The following is a 19,561-nucleotide window of genomic DNA, read 5'->3' as shown; positions in this document are numbered from 1 at the left end:
CAGAGATGTGACTAACAAACAGAGATGTGACTAACAAACAGAGATGTGACTAACAAAAAGAGATGTGACTAACAAACAGAGATGTGACTAACAAACAGAGATGTGACTAACAAAAAGAGATGTGACTAACAAAAAGAGATGTGACTAACAAAAAGAGATGTGACTAACAAAAAGAGATGTGACTAACAAAAAGAGATGTGACTAACAAAAAGAGATGTGACTAACAAAAAGAGATGTGACTAACAAAAAGAGATGTGACTAACAAAAAGAGATGTGACTAACAAAAAGAGATGTGACTAACAAAAAGAGATGTGACTAACAAAAAGAGATGTGACATGTGACTAACAAAAAGAGATGTGACTAACAAAAAGAGATGTGACTAACAAACAGAGATGTGACTAACAAACAGAGATGTGACTAACAAAAAGAGATGTGACTAACAAAAAGAGATGTGACTAACAAAAAGAGATGTGACTAACAAAAAGAGATGTGACTAACAAAAAGAGATGTGACTAACAAAAAGAGATGTGACTAACAAAAAGAGATGTGACTAACAAAAAGAGATGTGACTAACAAAAAGAGATGTGACTAACAAAAAGAGATTTGACTAACAAAAAGAGATGTGACTAACAAAAAGAGATTTGACTAACAAAAAGAGATGTGACTAACAAAAAGAGATGTGACTAACAAAAAGAGATGTGAAACAGCAAAAAAGAAAAAGAAGGTCATTAAAAACATGCAAGGCGAAACATTATTTTGGAATCAAAGCCCAGAAGTATATTGGCTGTAACAAGGCTGTAACAAGGCTGTAACAAGGCTGTAACAAGGCTGTAACAAGGCTGTAACAAGGCTGTAACACGGCTGTAACAAGGCTGTAACAAGGCTGTAACAAGGCTGTAACAAGGCTGTAACAAGGATGTAACAAGGCTGTAACAAGGCTGTAACAAGGCTGTAACAAGGCTGTAACAAGGATGTAACAAGGATGTAACAAGGCTGTAACAAGGATGTAACAAGGATGTAACAAGGCTGTAACAAGGATGTAACAAGGCTGTAACAAGGATGTAACAAGGATGTAACAAGGCTGTAACAAGGATGTAACAAGGCTGTAACAAGGATGTAACAAGGCTGTAACAAGGCTGTAACAAGGCTGTAACAAGGATGTAACAAGGCTGTAACAAGGCTGTAACAAGGATGTAACAAGGCTGTAACAAGGCTGTAACAAGGATGTAACAAGGCTGTAACAAGGCTGTAACAAGGATGTAACAAGGCTGTAACAAGGATGTAACAAGGCTGTAACAAGGCTGTAACAAGGATGTAACAAGGCTGTAACAAGGCTGTAACAAGGCTGTAACAAGGATGTAACAAGGCTGTAACAAGGCTGTAACAAGGATGTAACAAGGCTGTAACAAGGCTGTAACAAGGCTGTAACAAGCCTTCAATGATTCATCCCTCCTTGTCATTCCCCCCCCCCTTTTTTTTTTTTACAAAACAGGAGCAAACATCAGTGTAACAAAATGTTAATCCATTCGTTTTGTAATTAGCCTGATTCATAATGAAAAACAAAACCAACAAAGAAAAACTGTTCATGTATATTTTCAGTCACTCACATTGGACCAAAGAGTAGTGGCACAAAACAATCAGCCTCGCTTTGAAATCCTAATTTCCCTCCATAGACAGGAGATTTCGCTTCCAATTGAAGTTCCTACTCAAAAATCTCTTCACTAAGAAAAATGCCTCAGATAGGAACTCTTCACTACAAAAGGAAGAAAAGTCGATGTTTTGGTCAAGTCATTGCTCTCCATATAAATGATTTGTCTGAAGACACCTGGTAGACATTTTCGCAGATGAGAGTCCTCTTTTCGAGCTTCAGACTTGACCCCATAGATGTATAACTCATCTATGAAAGTTACCGCTCCGTGAACTGGCCAGTCACAACTCCACAGCTTGACCACATGCTCAAATTCTAATAGATCTGATTGTGGCTCGACCATTCTCCACAGATCACCACTGGACTGTAAAATGTAAGTGAAATGGTCATCTTTAAAACTGGTCATTCCTTTAGCTGGACCTTCAAGATTGTTGAGACGTGTCCAGATATTTTGTAGCATATGATAACAGTGGACGACAGTCTCGTCTACACCTTTACCAGATACACTTGAAAACACAAGAATCTTATGCTCATAATTTGTCACGTGACAGGCGGTTTGATCATTAGGAAATTTTGCTAATTGGACATGCACTCTTGTTATTGGGTCTAGTCTCCAAAATTGTTTATCGGATGAAAGAATATACAGGAATGAGTCAGCAACAACAACAGAAAACCTTTCTGATGACAAAATCAGAGAAAAAGTCAGATCCAACCAAAAGCCATCTTGATACTCATAAACTGTTAAAGGCATACCAGAATTGACTTTTGGATTGTCTGCTAGCAAGCCGAAGCCGAATCCCGTCCTATGCAGTCTTGACAGACTTCGTGTGTGTCTTGTCGAGGACAAAGAAACTGGTTCATGGCTATTTGCGATTTCCGTTAGTAAATCATTCTCAGAACTCTTCAAAGTTCCTACAGTAAGGGAAGTGCCCAAGGCGTACAGAGTTTGGCCTCTGACAGCAAACCTGACCTTCGCTTTGCTCTCTAACGGAAATAGTCGTAGCCAAAAGTTTGTGGAAAAAGAAAATACGCTGACGTGAACGGACGTTCCAAAGTGACACGTGGCCACAGCCACATTGACGTAAGGGCTGCTGTTTCTGTGTATCGCCCAAGATGGCCACTGTCCACTTCGTTTGTTTTCAGCCTGAAGCTGGTAGAAGAGGACGTCCATGATGAGGTCCTTAGTTTTAGGGTTATCATGGACAAGAGGGCGGCGTGCCAACATGTGTAAACACGAATGAGATGTAAGACCGAGTCTTGTGCTTGATAACAAGGTAAACAGATACTTTCTTCTGTTACCATTGCTTGTAAAAAGTTCATCTTCCTTGTCGTGTTGATTGTTTACAGCCATATTGTTACATGTATCGCTACATTTGTCATCAGGATTGTCAACATCTTTCAATGTATTAGTTTCGTCCATTTTTCCAATCTTCTTTTGAACATTTTGATTGGTCCCTCCATGGTCTTTGATTGACGTAAACTCCACCCACCTTAAAATGGCGTTGATGACGTCATCCTCTGATTCAGCCACAAGATCCTGACTTCTGATCACATTTAAAACAGCACTAAGTGGTAGCTCGTTAAAACAATTTGTCATGAAAAAATCGTTGGAGTTTTTAAGGATGAATGACCAGACTGTCTGACTTACTGTTTCAGAGTTCAAGAGTCTGCTGTTCACAAAATAGTCAACATAGTTTTCAAAAGACAAAGTTTTTATAATAAATTCTTCAATGTCTTGGATTAGAAACGTTATTTGAAGTTGATGAGCTGCCCGCCAGATGTCAATGACATTGTCATTTGTCAAAACACCACGACCGGTGTACAGAGTCTCAAGGATCAACTCAAACGTTTTATTTGAAATGTCTTCAACAGTCGCACACTTTAATTCAGTTTCTTTCATGCCGGATCTAAACAGTCCTCTAAAAAACCCAGAGCAAGCTGCCAAAAGAAGTCTGTGACATCCATATTGGGTTTTACCAATGGTGACAGTGAAATCTTGAAGTTCTGAACACTTCCAGAAGTCACTCAAACCTTGGACAATGCCATAGGCCACTTCTCGTTTGATCACCATGGCAACGCAATCTGTAAACAAAAAAACACAAAACTTGTGAAAATATATTGTTTAGTAATCCCTATCGTGCCAGCACCTTATACTACTATTTCTAATATTAGTGAAATCTAGACACAATTAGACATATTGTAACATCTACATTCTTTCACCTATCCCTTAGTCTGTTGGACCATTGGGTTAACACTCATGATCAGTTGACCGTCTTCCTCCATTCCTCCATCTTTCGCCTTGACTAGACTACTTCCGTTCATCCTTTGATGTTGTCTTCCCATCGCTTTTTCTTTCTGCTTCTTCTTCTTTTACCTGGTTTTGTTCTCTGCAGAAGATGCTTTGCGAGCCCTGAGAACCTTGTGATGTGGTCATACTAATTTCTGAGTTCAGCAGGTCATCGTGTAGCTTAATAGCTTTGATCCTGTGTCGAATTTCCTCATTAGTAATGCGGTCTTTATAGGACTCCATTTGTCTTTATAACAAGCAAAAAAAAGTCCATTAAAGAAACAACAAAGCTCCGTCCTTAAAACTACCAATAATATACTAATTATTTCCCTTAGTCGATATCAAACAAAATAATTAATTACCAATATCTAATTGACTAATTAATTATTTTTGTTTATTGATTGATGTTTTAATTAGGTACAATAACTAGTTGTTTAAAGTATCAACTTGATCGGAGAATGCGTGAGGGAGAAATAGCGTTAACAATTATGTAAGGGGACTAAACCCAATAAATTAAGCATTAGTTTCCCTTGTTGCTATTGAACAAAATAATGAATTACCAGTAATTAATTGTCTTATTAGTTACTTAAAAAAAGTGATTCATGTCTGGTCTATGTTAATGAATAATTGTGAGAAGTTTCAGTTTGATCAGAGAATGGACGCGGGAGGATTAAAGTGTACACACTTTTTACCAGACAGACAGATAAAGTTGATATTTTTGTAAAAATAAAATACTTATAGTAGAGTACCATGTTCTTCTAATCGCAGCATCTGTTGAGTTACGTGAGAATGTAATATCCACAAAGTCTTATGGAAGCCGAAAACTAGTTAACATCCTGGGAAATACGGATCTAGATCTAGATCCCACTAAGCTTATCTGTTTCTGTGGCCTACGGTTAACGTGAGTGTCATGTGGCCAGCACAACGACCAACCGCCTCTACCTTTCCCCGAAGATCACGAAATTAAAAATCCCAGTCTTAACCAGGATTCGAACCCCTCGGTTCGGAAGCCAAGCGCTTTATCGCTCAGCCACCGCGCCTCCAAAAGTTAATAATGACATCATCTGATATTCAGTTCTTTTCGTTAGCCTAACATTTAAGTATACTGCGTGTCATAGAGAAATGTTTAAATTGACAAGTTTCTAGTTTCAGGCACATTGACACTATTTACCATCAGGAGCCGGCGACACTTAGGCAGTTGGTAGCACACAGTGCTACGCCCTGGCAGAGCCTGCGATTTCGCTGACTCGAAACTGTATCGCCACTTGCCGTTCCTTCAGTTGCGTGGAGAGGGGGCGACATCGTTCGAACCATAGCTAAATGTCCAGGCATTCATCTCATTCCTTTGATAAGAATCACTTCCCGACTGAAGGAAGCCGTACACTACGGCTGGTGAGGTTCTCAAACTCGTTTATTGCTTCTCTACACCAGTGTTTCCCAAACTGCGCTCCGCGGGACCCTAGAATTCCATGAGGCCTGAATAGGTGTTTAACGAACTAATGCAATAATTAACCAGTAGGCCACCACTTGAAGTAATATCTCTTATAAACAAAACGATTAAAGATTCCGCTAAATACTTAGACTGTGTGAAGTTTTCCGTTAAGGAAAAAATTTACGGATCATTGCTCTTCATTATATGTAAATAATTCTATGAAATCTATTGTTCAATTATAGAAAAGAAGGTCGTGGTATCAGTATCTTCAATTTCTAAAAGTGTTTTGATTCGCAAGAAAAATAGTTTAGTGTTAGAATTGATACAATAGCAAATATTATGTAATAAAGGAATTTCAAAATTTTTGATTAATATGATAAAACTCTACAGATTTGCAAAAGTATTTAATTAAAACAAAAGGTTATGTAAGTAGAACAACACTAAACACATGACTGAAATGAATGATGAGGAAATTCTACCTTCTACTTTATATACGAAATATAATACCCTTAAAGAACTTTTTAATACGTTTCAAGTTTGATCTTTAATTGGTGAGATTTGCGTTACATAATTCACTTAGCGTCAATAATTATAAAAATTAATATAAGAAACAACTTCAAGTCTTTATAATTAGTCAATTTAGTAACAAAAAATTACAAAAGCATTTAAATCAGTGCCGTGCGGGCTGATGTGGACCGTACCGCTTGACACCGAGCCTAGTTACGACACTGGTTATAATTATAAAAAAATTAAATCTGTTTTCTAAAAAACAGGCATACAACTTAGCTGAAATATTTTCTGCTTAAAGTCATTGGTAGAAAGATCATGCTCTCAACTGATTCACTTTCAATGTAAACTATTTTACCAAAGAGTCCTGGAAGAGATTGACGTAACTGCGGATCATCTACAATTGTTTCTGACTTGACCCCGCAGATGTAAAGCTTATTCTTATAAGTGATCGCTCCGTTAAGTGACTAGTCGCAGCCCCAAAGCTTGCCCGCATATTCAAAATCTAAAACATCTGATTGTGGCTTGACCATCTTCCATATATCACCACTGGACTGTAAAATGTAAGTGAAATGGTCATCCTTAAAACTGGTCATTCCATTAGCTGGACCTTCAAGATTGTTAAGACGTGTCCAGATGTTTTGTGCCGTATTATAACACTGGACCACAGTCTCGTCTACCCCTTCCTTAGTAACAGAATGAAACAGCAGGATACACTGGTTGTAGCATGTCACGTGACAAATAGGTTGGTCGTCTGGCAAATCATCCAACCGAAGAAGACTTCCGGTGATGGGATGAAGCCTCCACATATTTTTTCCTTTGCTTTGCATGATGTAAATAAATTCATTTATCACTGCCGCGGAGAACCTTGCATAGTTTAACTTGAGAGATATTTTTGTCTCCGACCATGCTTTTTCAATGAGTTTAAAAACTAACACGGATCCTGGACCCTCTTGATCTTGGTGTTGAGTCATCAATAAGTAATATAGCGCATTGTCAACAGTACAGAAAGCTACAAAATCTGTTCGTTTAAATTCTTCTGTGTTCAAATTCAGCCACTTATTTCTTGAAAAAGAATATGCTAGCAGTTTCAGACCTCCGTTTTCTGTTGGTTTTGTTGACAAGGCGACATTTTGAAATGCACTGCTTTTTCTATGTATTGCTGCGGTCGGCCATTGCCCATTTCTTTTACCGATCTGTAGTGTGTACAACAGAGCATTAGTCACAACATCTCTGGCCATCTTATTGTCGCTGACCAAAGGGTTATAAAGCAGCTTCTCTAAGCATTCTGGACTTACCAGACATGACCTTGTATTGGAAAGCAATATTCCCAGATTTTGGTCTCTTTTTTCTGAATAAGGATTCTGAAGATTAATGTCACTTGGCGTCAAATTTGCGATAGTTGTATTTCCAGCCAGATTATTTTCATTCGCATTGGCGATTGCGGCTTGAAAACGTTTGCATCTTAGTTTCCGAATTTCCGACAGGTCATTCAATGGTACATTAGGTCTGTAGTCTGTCCATTTTAAAATGGCCATCATGACGTCATTTTCGGAATCAACCACCAGTTTCTGACTTCGAACTAAATTTAACAACTCACTGATTGATAATTCCAGGAAGGCGTCTGTTTTGACAAAGGAGTTGAAGTTTTTCAGCATGAACCACCAGGCCGCTTTAGTCACTGGCTGGGAGCTGAGAAGTTTGCCAGTTTGGTAATAGTCAAAATAGTTTTCTAAAGACAACGATCTAATTATAAACTCTTCACACTCGGTCATTAGAAATGTTATTTGAAGCTGATGAGCTGCTCTCCAGATGTCAATGACATTGTCATTTGTTAAAACACCATGACCAGTGTACAGAGTCTCCAGGATCAACTCAAAAGTTTCACTTGAGATGTCTTCTACAGTCACACATTTTGATTCCGTTTCTTTCATCCCGGACCTAAAAAGTGCTCTAAAAAACCCAGAACAAGCTGCCAGAAGAAACCTATGACACCCAAACTTTGTTGTGCCAAGTGTGACAACAAAATCTTGCAGTTCTTCACATTTTAAGAAAGTACTCAATCCTGTTACTATCCCATAAGCCACCTCACGTTTGATGACCATGGCTTCCTGTTTCACTGAAAATAGAGTTTGAAATGTCGACATTATAAACTATAAAATGTCTTTAATTTTCTCTACATGTGTATAGGATAATACTTGTGGTATAGGAACCCAAAACATCTCAACCTATTCATTACACTACAGTTAAAATGTCCAGAGAGATCTAAAGGAAACAATGACAATGATACTAAGCTATTGCTACCTCAGAGACAGCACTGCCACTGCGATAATCAACATGATGCAACATGATACTTGGATAACAACTAATATGAGGTATTGTCGTGTGTTACTACAAAATGATACTTGGTCCTCATCTTTAGTCAAACATAGTTCTTTCGATTGGTTTGTAATTTCTTGAATAAATTATTTAATTCTATAGTTTCCTTTTTCTACAGTTTGTTTTAAAGAAAAAAATTAAACGGACTGCATCAGAACGAATTGATGTACTGTGGTTGAATGTAACGGCAGACGACTTTAATACATTTTTATTCAATGATTCTTAACTCTTTCTCTCCGTAATTATTTACCTCATTCTGGTGGAATCAACGCTGGTATCGTCAGTTAGGAGAGAAAGAGTTAAATCGAAAATTATAGATTAAATGTCTTTAGAAACTGAATAAGGTCAAACTATACTGAACCATAATTTGTTTGTGGTCTCTTTAAGACTATGGATCATCTCATTGATATTTGGTCGGAACGATGTCGCCCACACAGCAATTCCGCGGCTCCGCCCTCTCCATGCATCTGCCAGGGTGTAGCACTGTGTGCTGCAAACTGCCTAATGGTCGCAGGCTCCTGATTTGTACTCGGAGTTGACCCCGAAGGTCTTTCCCGTGTTTATTTTTATCTGTTGCAAGGCAGCAAATGTTAAAATCAGAAGCTTTCTGAGCTTAGCTGGCTTCCGGCTTCACATAGTAATGTAGGCTTATATCAGTGGCGTCACTCATGAACACTGCTTTGATTTAGAAAATATTTTTATCGAATCTGTTTTATAGAAATGCTTGAAGTAGTAGCTACTTGCTAGCATAGTACTACAAGGATGCCAACCAATTACCACTGTTAATCAAATGACGACATTCTTTAGGCATAATATATTACAAAAAACTCAAATGCCATTAATTCCGCAAAATTGGGAAGTAACTAAGTGGCTATTGAGGTTTCCAAAGACTATGATGTAATTTCAGAAGTTGACCGTAAAAGCTCTTTAAATTTTATAGATTGGTTATCAATATCGAAATCCAGAAAAGAAAAAAAACAACAACCACAATTTACTTAAGACCGTATTGTTGCGAAATTGAAGTATAAATAAATTATAATAAAGTACGAAATTCTAAAGCAGAATTAACACTCCTTTTAGAGTTGTTTAACAATTAATTAATGTAGGTAATTAAAAAGTATATGTATTATGGCACCAACTCTAGTCACGGCACTGGCTTATATATAGAATGTATATAATAATTCAAGAAACAAACAGCAGAATATATTACTTAACTAAAATATCAATACTATACATCAGTGATGCCCAACCTTTTTCGACCGGCGGGCCATTTTAATTTTCGACACTCGTGTCGCGGGCCACATCATGGAATAAATAAATAAAAAATGAAATAGCGAATAAACCATTTTAAATAGTTTTATTACAAACTATCATTACAAACCCGTAGCAGTGCTAGGCGATTATGTAAGATCGGTTTCATCCGTTTTATCAATGAAAAGTTTGTCTAATCAATGAAGTGCTTGTAAACATTGGGATTGTCTGGATGTCCTTAACACTTGATTTCGGAAATTTGAAAAGTTCCTTCATACAAATTGGTGAAGAAATCTCTTGTTTGCATCGCTCTAAATTTCTCAAGCAGGAATGTCTGGCTGTGTAAGTCAATCAGCTCCATTTGCAGATCTGTCGGAGCAGTCCTCAGTGGCAACAGAAAACATTTCAAAATCTGCTGCTCTGTCGTTTAGTTTTGAATGGAAATTTGTACCAATATCGTCCAATCGTTTGCAATGCTTTAACTGTTTTTCTCCCCAGGACAAATTCTTTCATCACTGCTAGAAAACAATTTTTTTTACGCTTCATTTAAAACAACTTTGTAGTTTGTCCTTACCGTGGGCACAAATCTTATCTCTTTTTTCTCGTCAGTCGCTCAACTCACTCAACTAGGCGTAATTTGGCGATTTTTTCTTTGCGACTCAAACCAACAATCTACATTCATAATCAGGTTTTTGTTCCTACGGTTCTACCATTAACGCACAAAAATTAAATGGTACGTATTATTCTCTTTGATATCAAAAGAACGTTACCAAAATTGATACCGAATTGATGCCCTATATTACACACAACATGTTTAGAGCGTAACTTACAAGACACAAGCGGAATTATCCAAGAACCTAAAACAACTGTCAACATCCAAGTACCTAAAACAACTGTCAACATCCAAGAACCTAAAACAAATGTCAACATCCAAGAACTTAAAACAACTGTCAACATCCAAGAACCTAAAACAACTGTCAACATCCAAGAACCTAAAACAAATGTCAACATCCAAGAACCTAAAACAACTATCAACATCCAAGAACCTAAAACAACTGTCAACATCCAAGAACCTAAAACAACTGTCAACATCCAAGAACCTAAAACAATTGTCAACATCCAAGAACCTAAAACAACTGTCAACATCCAAGAACCTAAAACAACTGTCAACATCCAAGAACTTAAAACAACTATCAACATCCAAGAACCTAAAACAACTGTCAACATCCAAGAACTTAAAACAACTATCAACATCCAAGAACCTAAAACAAATGTCAACATCCAAGAACCTAAAACAACTATCAACATCCAAGAACCTAAAACAACTGTCAACATCAAAGAACTTAAAACAATTGTCAACACCCAAGAACCTAAAACAACTGTCAACATCCAAGAACCTAAAACAACTGTCAACATCCAAGAACCTAAAAAAATTGTCAACATCCAAGAACCTAAAACAACTGTCAACATCCAAGAACCTAAAACAACTGTCAACATCCAAGAACCTAAAACAACTGTCAACATCCAAGAACTTAAAACAATTGTCAACACCCAAGAACCTAAAACAACTGTCAACATCCAAGAACCTAAAACAACTGTCAACATCCAAGAACCTAAAACAACTGTCAACATCCAAGAACCTAAAACAATTGTCAACATCCAAGAACCTAAAACAACTGTCAACATCCAAGAACCTAAAACAACTGTCAACATCCAAGAACCTAAAACAATTGTCAACATCCAAGAACCTAAAACAACTGTCAACATCCAAGAACCTAAAACAACTGTCAACATCCAAGAACCTAAAACAATTGTCAACATCCAAGAACCTAAAACAACTGTCAACATCCAAGAACCTAAAACAACTGTCAACATCGAAGAACCTAAAACAATTGTCAACATCCAAGAACCTAAAACAACTGTCAACATCCAAGAACCTAAAACAACTGTCAACATCCAAGAACCTAAAACAATTGTCAACATCCAAGAACCTAAAACAACTGTCAACATCCAAGAACCTAAAACAACTGTCAACACCCAAGAACCTAAAACAATTGTCAACATCCAAGAACCTAAAACAACTGTCAACATCCAAGAACCTAAAACAACTGTCAACATCCAAGAACTTAAAACAATAGTCAGCACCCAAGAACCTAAAACAACTGTCAACATCCAAGAACCTAAAACAACTGTCAACATCCAAGAACTTAAAACAATTGTCAACATCCAAGAACCTAAAACAACTGTCAACATCCAAGAACCTAAAACAACTGTCAACATCCAAGAACCTAAAACAATTGTCAACACCATAGAACCTAAAACAACTGTCAACATCCAAGAACCTAAAACAACTGTCAACATCCAAGAACCTAAAACAACTTTCAACATCCAAGAACCTAAAACAACTGTCAACATCCAAGAACCTAAAACAATTGTCAACATCCAAGAACCTAAAACAACTGTCAACATCCAAGAACCTAAAACAACTGTCAACATCCAAGAACTTAAAACAATAGTCAGCACCCAAGAACCTAAAACAACTGTCAACATCCAAGAACCTAAAACAACTGTCAACATCCAAGAACTTAAAACAATTGTCAACATCCAAGAACCTAAAACAACTGTCAACATCCAAGAACCTAAAACAACTGTCAACATCCAAGAACCTAAAACAATTGTCAACACCCAAGAACCTAAAACAACTGTCAACATCCAAGAACCTAAAACAACTGTCAACATCCAAGAACCTAAAACAACTTTCAACATCCAAGAACCTAAAAGTATTGTCAACATCCAAGAACCTAAAACAACTGTCAACATCCAAGAACCTAAAACAACTGTCAACATCCAAGAACCTAAAACAATTGTCAACATCCAAGAACTTAAAACAATTGTCAACACCCAAGAACCTAAAACAACTGTCAACATCCAAGAACCTAAAACAACTGTCAACATCCAAGAACTTAAAACAATTGTCAACATCCAAGAACCTAAAACAACTGTCAACACCCAAGAACCTAAAACAACTGTCAACATCCAAGAACCTAAAACAATTGTCAACACCCAAGAACCTAAAACAACTGTCAACATCCAAGAACCTAAAACAACTGTCAACATCCAAGAACCTAAAACAACTGTCAACATCCAAGAACCTAAAACAACTGTCAACATCCAAGAACCTAAAACAACTGTCAACATCCAAGAACCTAAAACAACTGTCAACATCCAAGAACCTAAAACAACTGTCAACATCCAAGAACCTAAAACAACTGTCAACATCCAAGAACCTAAAACAACTGTCAACATCCAAGAACCTAAACCAACTGTCAACATCCAAGAACCAAAAACAACTGTCAACATCCAAGAACCTCAAACAACTGTCAACATCCAAGAACCTAAAACAACTGTCAACATTAAAGAACCTAAAACAACTGTCAACATCCAAGAACCTAAAACAACTGTCAAAATCCAAGAACCTAAACCAACTGTCAACATCCAAGAACCAAAAACAACTGTCAACATCCAAGAACTTAAAACAATTGTCAACACCCAAGAACCTAAAACAACTGTCAACATCCAAGAACCTAAAACAACTTTCAACATCCAAGAACCTAAAACAACTGTCAACATCCAAGAACCTAAAACAATTGTCAACATCCAAGAACCTAAAACAACTGTCAACATCCAAGAACCTAAAACAACTGTCAACATCCAAGAACTTAAAACAATAGTCAGCACCCAAGAACCTAAAACAACTGTCAACATCCAAGAACCTAAAACAACTGTCAACATCCAAGAACTTAAAACAATTGTCAACATCCAAGAACCTAAAACAACTGTCAACATCCAAGAACCTAAAACAACTGTCAACATCCAAGAACCTAAAACAATTGTCAACACCCAAGAACCTAAAACAACTGTCAACATCCAAGAACCTAAAACAACTGTCAACATCCAAGAACCTAAAACAACTTTCAACATCCAAGAACCTAAAAGTATTGTCAACATCCAAGAACCTAAAACAACTGTCAACATCCAAGAACCTAAAACAACTGTCAACATCCAAGAACCTAAAACAATTGTCAACATCCAAGAACTTAAAACAATTGTCAACACCCAAGAACCTAAAACAACTGTCAACATCCAAGAACCTAAAACAACTGTCAACATCCAAGAACTTAAAACAATTGTCAACATCCAAGAACCTAAAACAACTGTCAACACCCAAGAACCTAAAACAACTGTCAACATCCAAGAACCTAAAACAATTGTCAACACCCAAGAACCTAAAACAACTGTCAACATCCAAGAACCTAAAACAACTGTCAACATCCAAGAACCTAAAACAACTGTCAACATCCAAGAACCTAAAACAACTGTCAACATCCAAGAACCTAAAACAACTGTCAACATCCAAGAACCTAAAACAACTGTCAACATCCAAGAACCTAAAACAACTGTCAACATCCAAGAACCTAAAACAACTGTCAACATCCAAGAACCTAAAACAACTGTCAACATCCAAGAACCTAAACCAACTGTCAACATCCAAGAACCAAAAACAACTGTCAACATCCAAGAACCTCAAACAACTGTCAACATCCAAGAACCTAAAACAACTGTCAACATTAAAGAACCTAAAACAACTGTCAACATCCAAGAACCTAAAACAACTGTCAAAATCCAAGAACCTAAACCAACTGTCAACATCCAAGAACCAAAAACAACTGTCAACATCCAAGAACTTAAAACAATTGTCAACACCCAAGAACCTAAAATAACTGTCAACATCCAAGAACCTAAAACAACTGTCAACATCCAAGAACCTAAAACAACTGTCAACATCCAAGAACCTAAAAAAATTGTCAACATCCAAGAACCTAAAACAACTGTCAACATCCAAGAACCTAAAACAACTGTCAACATCCAAGAACCTAAAACAACTGTCAACATCCAAGAACCTAAAACAACTGTCAACATCCAAGAACCTAAAACAACTGTCAACATCCAAGAACCTAAAACAATTGTCAACATCCAAGAACCTAAAACAACTGTCAACATCCAAGAACCTAAAACAACTGTCAACATCCAAGAACCTAAAACAATTGTCAACATCCAAGTACTTAAAACAACTGTCAACATCCAAGAACCTTAAACAACTGTCAACACTTGTCACGGAACAAAATAAACGTCGTGTTCATTAAAAAAAAATAATATGAACATTAGAATACATTAGATTAGAATGAAATCCATCCAAGAAAAAGTCCTAACGTATCAAAAAATACATTTTTGAACCTTTTTAAAAATTTTATTCACTTTGTGCCCATGTTAAGGCGAGCCGGATGGAGCGACGTCGCGGGCCGGATCTGGCCCGCGGGCCGTAGTTTGGGCATCACTGCTATACATGTATTATGAATAGTTACTAACCCTGCTACTACAAAATCTTTGTAAGACAATTATCTTGTTACTAAATCAACAGTGTAAATTGAAATCAACCTTTTGACTTCAATGCTAATAGCACTACAAGATTAAAAAACATTGTGAAAATGTTATATTTCCTAAGTATATTAGTACACATGTACACCTCCAGGACACTTCCTTTTTTTTTTGTTAGACTGGTCACGTGAGGACAGAGCAGATGATGAAAAAAAAATGTCTTATAGTTTTGAGTGTGTGTGTGTGTGTCTGGTGTGTGTGCGTGAAAAGCTCGTGCAGACAGTGTCACATGCACGTATAGAGTGTGTAGATGCAGTCTCGGACCTGACCAATCGCTGGTCACGGTAGACGGGAGATTTCTTTTTCAATATGGAGAACGATGGACTGAGAGCTTTTAGTGATTGAATTGTTTTGTGAATTCATTGGATTATTGATCTACCTGTTCATTCATTATATCGGACTAACAAAATGAATGGTGCTACCTGCCAAGGCGGTGATATTCAAAGAAAGAGCGGGGACCGAATTAATGGTGAGTTAATCTTATCAATATATTTCATTGACATACGCCCATTCCCGGCATGTGTTGATCCCATGAAAAACTACAAACTATAATGTACAAATAACGAAATACAACGGACACTAGATTTGTGTGGATTACTATGTGGTTACACATAGGTCCGCATAACTGGTAACTGGTTTGACTTTTTCGACTAGGTTGCTGGCTATTTGTTCCATCTCCATCGCGAGTAAGATTTTAAAAAAAAAGGCTCACCCAGGGTATCTTGCAGGGGCCTTGTTCACATCCCGTTCTTAAGCCTATCGAGTTCCAGTACTAGAAGTTTTCACGGAGGCGCCACGCTGAGGCGACGGGGGCTGAATCATACGCCACACAGTTCCACAAAGTGGGGTGGCATCAGGACCCGTGGTTGGAGTGACGATCCCTGCACAGAACGTGGCGGCTACAGCATAGGAATATGGTTAGCGCTGCCCTCGGCCACTTATAACGAGTGGACCCAGGACCGAGGCGCGGCGCGTCCCCTTACTCGGTCCATGGCCGTTACTGCAGGGGGAACTCAGACAAGACTTGAGGTGAAGAACTCGCGGTCTTTGCCTGTTCGTTGGATAAAAGCCTGTCTAACGATCAATGGGATAATGGCGCCGATTCCCTTCTGGACTTTATCGAGGTAACGGGTTGAATATTTATCTAGTGCCAGTTGAGTCTGAGTCGATGTTCTCCATGTTTAGGTCAACAAGCTAACCTAGATGATCTTGCTTAGCTTGTCTAGCTCCATAGCACCACAGGGAAAGCCTACTTCTAGATTATTTGGCCATTTTTGGGTGGATAAAAGTTAATACAACATAAAAGCCCAACAGGCCTAATTAAGAAACGACATATTTTTTTCAGCACTGGAGCCATACAAATTTCATCATTTGGGCCATACAGATTGTTTAATTGGTCCATACAGATTTTATTATTGGGACCATAAAGATTAAATAATTGGGACCATACAGGTTTCATCATTCGGGGCCATACCTATTTCAAAATTGGGCCCATACATATTTATCATTGGGACCATACAGATTGCATCATTTGGGCCATACAGATTACATCATTGGGGGGCCATACATATTGCATCATTGGGGGGCCATACAGTTTGCATCATTTGGGCCATACAGATTGCATCATTGGGGGGCAATACAGATTGCATCATTTGGGCCATACAGATTGCATCATTGGGGGGGCCATACAGATTGCATCATTTGGGCCATACAGATTGCATCATTGGGGGGCAATACAGATTGCATCATTTGGGCTATACAGATTGCATCGTTTGAGGCCATACAGATTGCATCATTGGGGGGGGGGGCATACAGATTTCATCATTGGGGACCATTCAGATTGCATCAGTGGGGGGGGGCATACAGATTGCATCATTGGGACCATACAGATTGAATAATTGGGGCAATACCAATTTCATCATTCGGGGCCATACCGATTTCAACATTTGAGCAATTCAGACTTTATCGATCGGGCCATACAGATTGAATCCTTGGGGGCCAAACATTGGGTCATACAGATTGCATTATTTAGGGCCACACAGATTTCATCATTGGGACCATACAGATTGAAAAATTGGGGGCCATACCGATTTCATCATTTGGGGCCATACCAATTTCATCATTGGAGCCATACAGATTTCATAACTGGGGCAATACCGATTTCATCATTGGGACCATAAAGATTTCATCATTGGGACCATACAGATTTCATCATTGGGACCATACAGATTTCATCATTGGGACCATAAAGATTTCATCATTGGGACCATACAGATTTCATCATTGGGACCATACAGATTTCCTCATTGGGACCATACAGATTTCATCATTGGAGCCATACAGATTTCATCATTGGGACCATAAAGATTTCATCATTGGGACCATACAGATTGAAAAATTGGGGCCATACCGATTTCATCATTGGAGCCATACAGATTTCATCATTAGGACCATAGAGATTAAATAATTGGGGCCATACAGGTTTCATCATTCGGGGCCATATATATTTCAAAATTGGGCCCATACATATTTATCATTGGGTCCATACAGATTGCATCATTGGAACCATCCATACAGATTGAATAATTGGGGCAATATCGATTTCATCACTCGGGGTCATACCGATTTCAACATTTGAGCCATTCAGATTTTATCAATCGGGCCATAAAAATTGAATCCTCGGGGGCCAAACATTGGGCCATACAGATTGCATTATTTAGGGCCACACAGATTTCATCATTGGGACCATACAGATTGAATAATTGGGGGCCATACCGATTTCATCATTGGAGCCATACAGATTTCATAACTGGGGCAATACTGATGTTATCATTGGGAACATACAAATTGCATTTTTGGGGCCATACAGATTTCATAATTTGGCCATACAGATTTCATAATTTGGCCATACAGATTTCATAATTTGGCCATACAGATTTCCTTCACGTATGTCACTAGCAGCTTTACCAGACAAAAGAAAATCGTTTAAGTCAAAGGAAATCGATCCTTTAATTTTTTTAAGGTGCTTCATTATGTACTGTGGGCTTCTAGGGGCCGCATAGCACCGCATCGCGGGCTGGTTATGGCCTTCGGGTCGTCAAGACTTCCTATTTTCAGGAATTACAAAATAGCAAAGTACTTATACTTATAGATCTAGATCTAGGTCTAAATCTAGACAGTCACATACGCAGTCTATTGAATTCTAGACGAACAACAAGTTTCTTAGGAATCGATATCTAGATCTAATTACACTCATTTGATTTCCTTAGAAAGTCATAGACTACAAACCTATACAATTGTCAACAAGAGTTTAAACTTGTTTATGTAGATCAAGATTTTTTTCAAATTTATAGAAAATCATAGACTAGCCGAAGTCTTGGTTGTTGACATTTATATCTAGAGTTAGAGTAAAATATCACGTCACTTCCTGACAACACATTTGAATTTTTTTTTACACATAAGTTGCCGTTCTGGAGATAATAATAAGGCTTGTCTGAATTCGAGTTCGAAGATTTTGGAGGAGTACAGTATTTCACGGCCGGCCTAAGGTACTTGGAGGCCCTAGACAAAGAGAATTAGGTGGCCCTAAATGAATTAGAAAAAAAAATAAAACTAAATGAATTAAACCTTTCTATAAATCAACAAATACAATAAATGTATATAGTCCATTCTGTATGGCATTTTGAATCATAGTAGAGACTTAGAATTAGGCTAGTAGCACTAGCGGATCCAGAACTTTGGAGTAGTTCTGAAAACGTTCGATTGCGTTTGAAAATGTAGATCTATTTTATTTCAACAATCCAGACATTGACTAGATCTAGTGCAAAGTATGGAGCAAATGTAGATTAGTTCTAATTCTAAATCTAACATTTTTTTGTCATGATTTTTTTTTTGTCTTTACTCTTAACTTTTTCTCTCCGTAATTATTTACCACATTTTGATGGAATCAACGTTTGTATCGTCGGTTAGGAGAGAAAGAGTTAAGAATAAATATGTCTTAATAAAATGTTATGGATCTGTCTTTGTGTTTTGTTCTTCTCCAACAGTTACTGGCACAACAATCAATAGGTTCAGATATAAGATAAGATGATTTTATTGATCCAATCAAATGGAAATTCAGTTTGACTACAATTGACAACAGCAGCGTACCTACTGTACAATAACAGTATAGATGAACAATTTGAACAACATTCACGCACGAAACACATACACATTCACAAGACTTATAGTAGGCCAATTTATATTTCAACTTTATTTCATTTAAATCGTAATTAAAAAATTACTAAATAGATCTATTTAAAATGAAATGTAATAATTAGTCTATATAGCTGAAGATCTATTTATATTCAGTTTTTTTCTGTCACACACACAAACATACAAATCTAAACCAAGTCTATATCAAATACAGTTACTAGATAATAGATCTTTACTTTATGTCTTCATCTAGATCCACTACTGTAAGCATGGGGCAAACCTGGAGATGTCTGACATGGCTAAACACATGTGCCCCATTCTGCTTTTAGGGGTTAGCATGGGCACAATTAGGGGGCCCTGATGAAAC

The 19,561-nt window shown here is 37.6% G+C and overlaps 1 protein-coding gene and 1 long non-coding RNA gene across 4 annotated transcripts in view; one reads left to right on the top strand and one right to left on the bottom strand.

The window, feature by feature from the left end:
• Positions 1-1,480: 1,480 nt before the first annotated feature.
• On the bottom strand, positions 1,481-18,403 carry LOC106067865 (kelch-like protein 10). Of its 3 annotated transcripts, none has more exons than XM_013227138.2 (2): positions 3,869-4,158; positions 1,481-3,730 (listed from the first exon to the last, which is right to left on the bottom strand). In XM_013227138.2, exon 2 carries the CDS (start codon positions 3,717-3,719, stop codon positions 1,722-1,724), a length of 1,998 nt encoding a protein of 665 aa, XP_013082592.2. In that variant the 5' UTR covers positions 3,720-3,730; positions 3,869-4,158; the 3' UTR covers positions 1,481-1,721. The 3 variants fall into 3 exon arrangements, with proteins under 3 accessions (XP_013082592.2, XP_055868954.1, XP_055868955.1); XM_056012979.1 differs by lacking the exon at positions 3,869-4,158 and adding an exon at positions 18,289-18,395 and having other exon boundaries at positions 1,482-3,730; XM_056012980.1 differs by lacking the exons at positions 1,481-3,730; positions 3,869-4,158 and adding exons at positions 5,841-7,993; positions 18,289-18,403.
• The window catches only part of LOC129923150 (uncharacterized), a 48,813-nt gene continuing 44,473 nt past the window's right edge, over positions 15,222-19,561 (top strand). The window contains exon 1 of the long non-coding RNA XR_008775096.1: positions 15,222-15,469. This is a non-coding gene — a long non-coding RNA (uncharacterized LOC129923150). The remainder of the gene's footprint in view (positions 15,470-19,561) is intronic.

The sequence above is a fragment of the Biomphalaria glabrata genome, chromosome 15, assembly GCF_947242115.1.
Source record: "Biomphalaria glabrata chromosome 15, xgBioGlab47.1, whole genome shotgun sequence".
In the NCBI taxonomy this organism is placed as follows: domain Eukaryota; kingdom Metazoa; phylum Mollusca; class Gastropoda; family Planorbidae; genus Biomphalaria; species Biomphalaria glabrata.
The sequence above is the reverse complement of the archived record's forward strand: the minus strand, read 5'-3'. Positions and strand labels throughout refer to the sequence as shown.

What these genes read in the sequence shown, in the direction of transcription:
- LOC106067865 (XM_056012979.1), bottom strand. Translation starts at nt 3,719, where the DNA reads ATGGTGATCAAACGAGAAGTGGCCTATGGCATTGTCCAAGGTTTGAGT.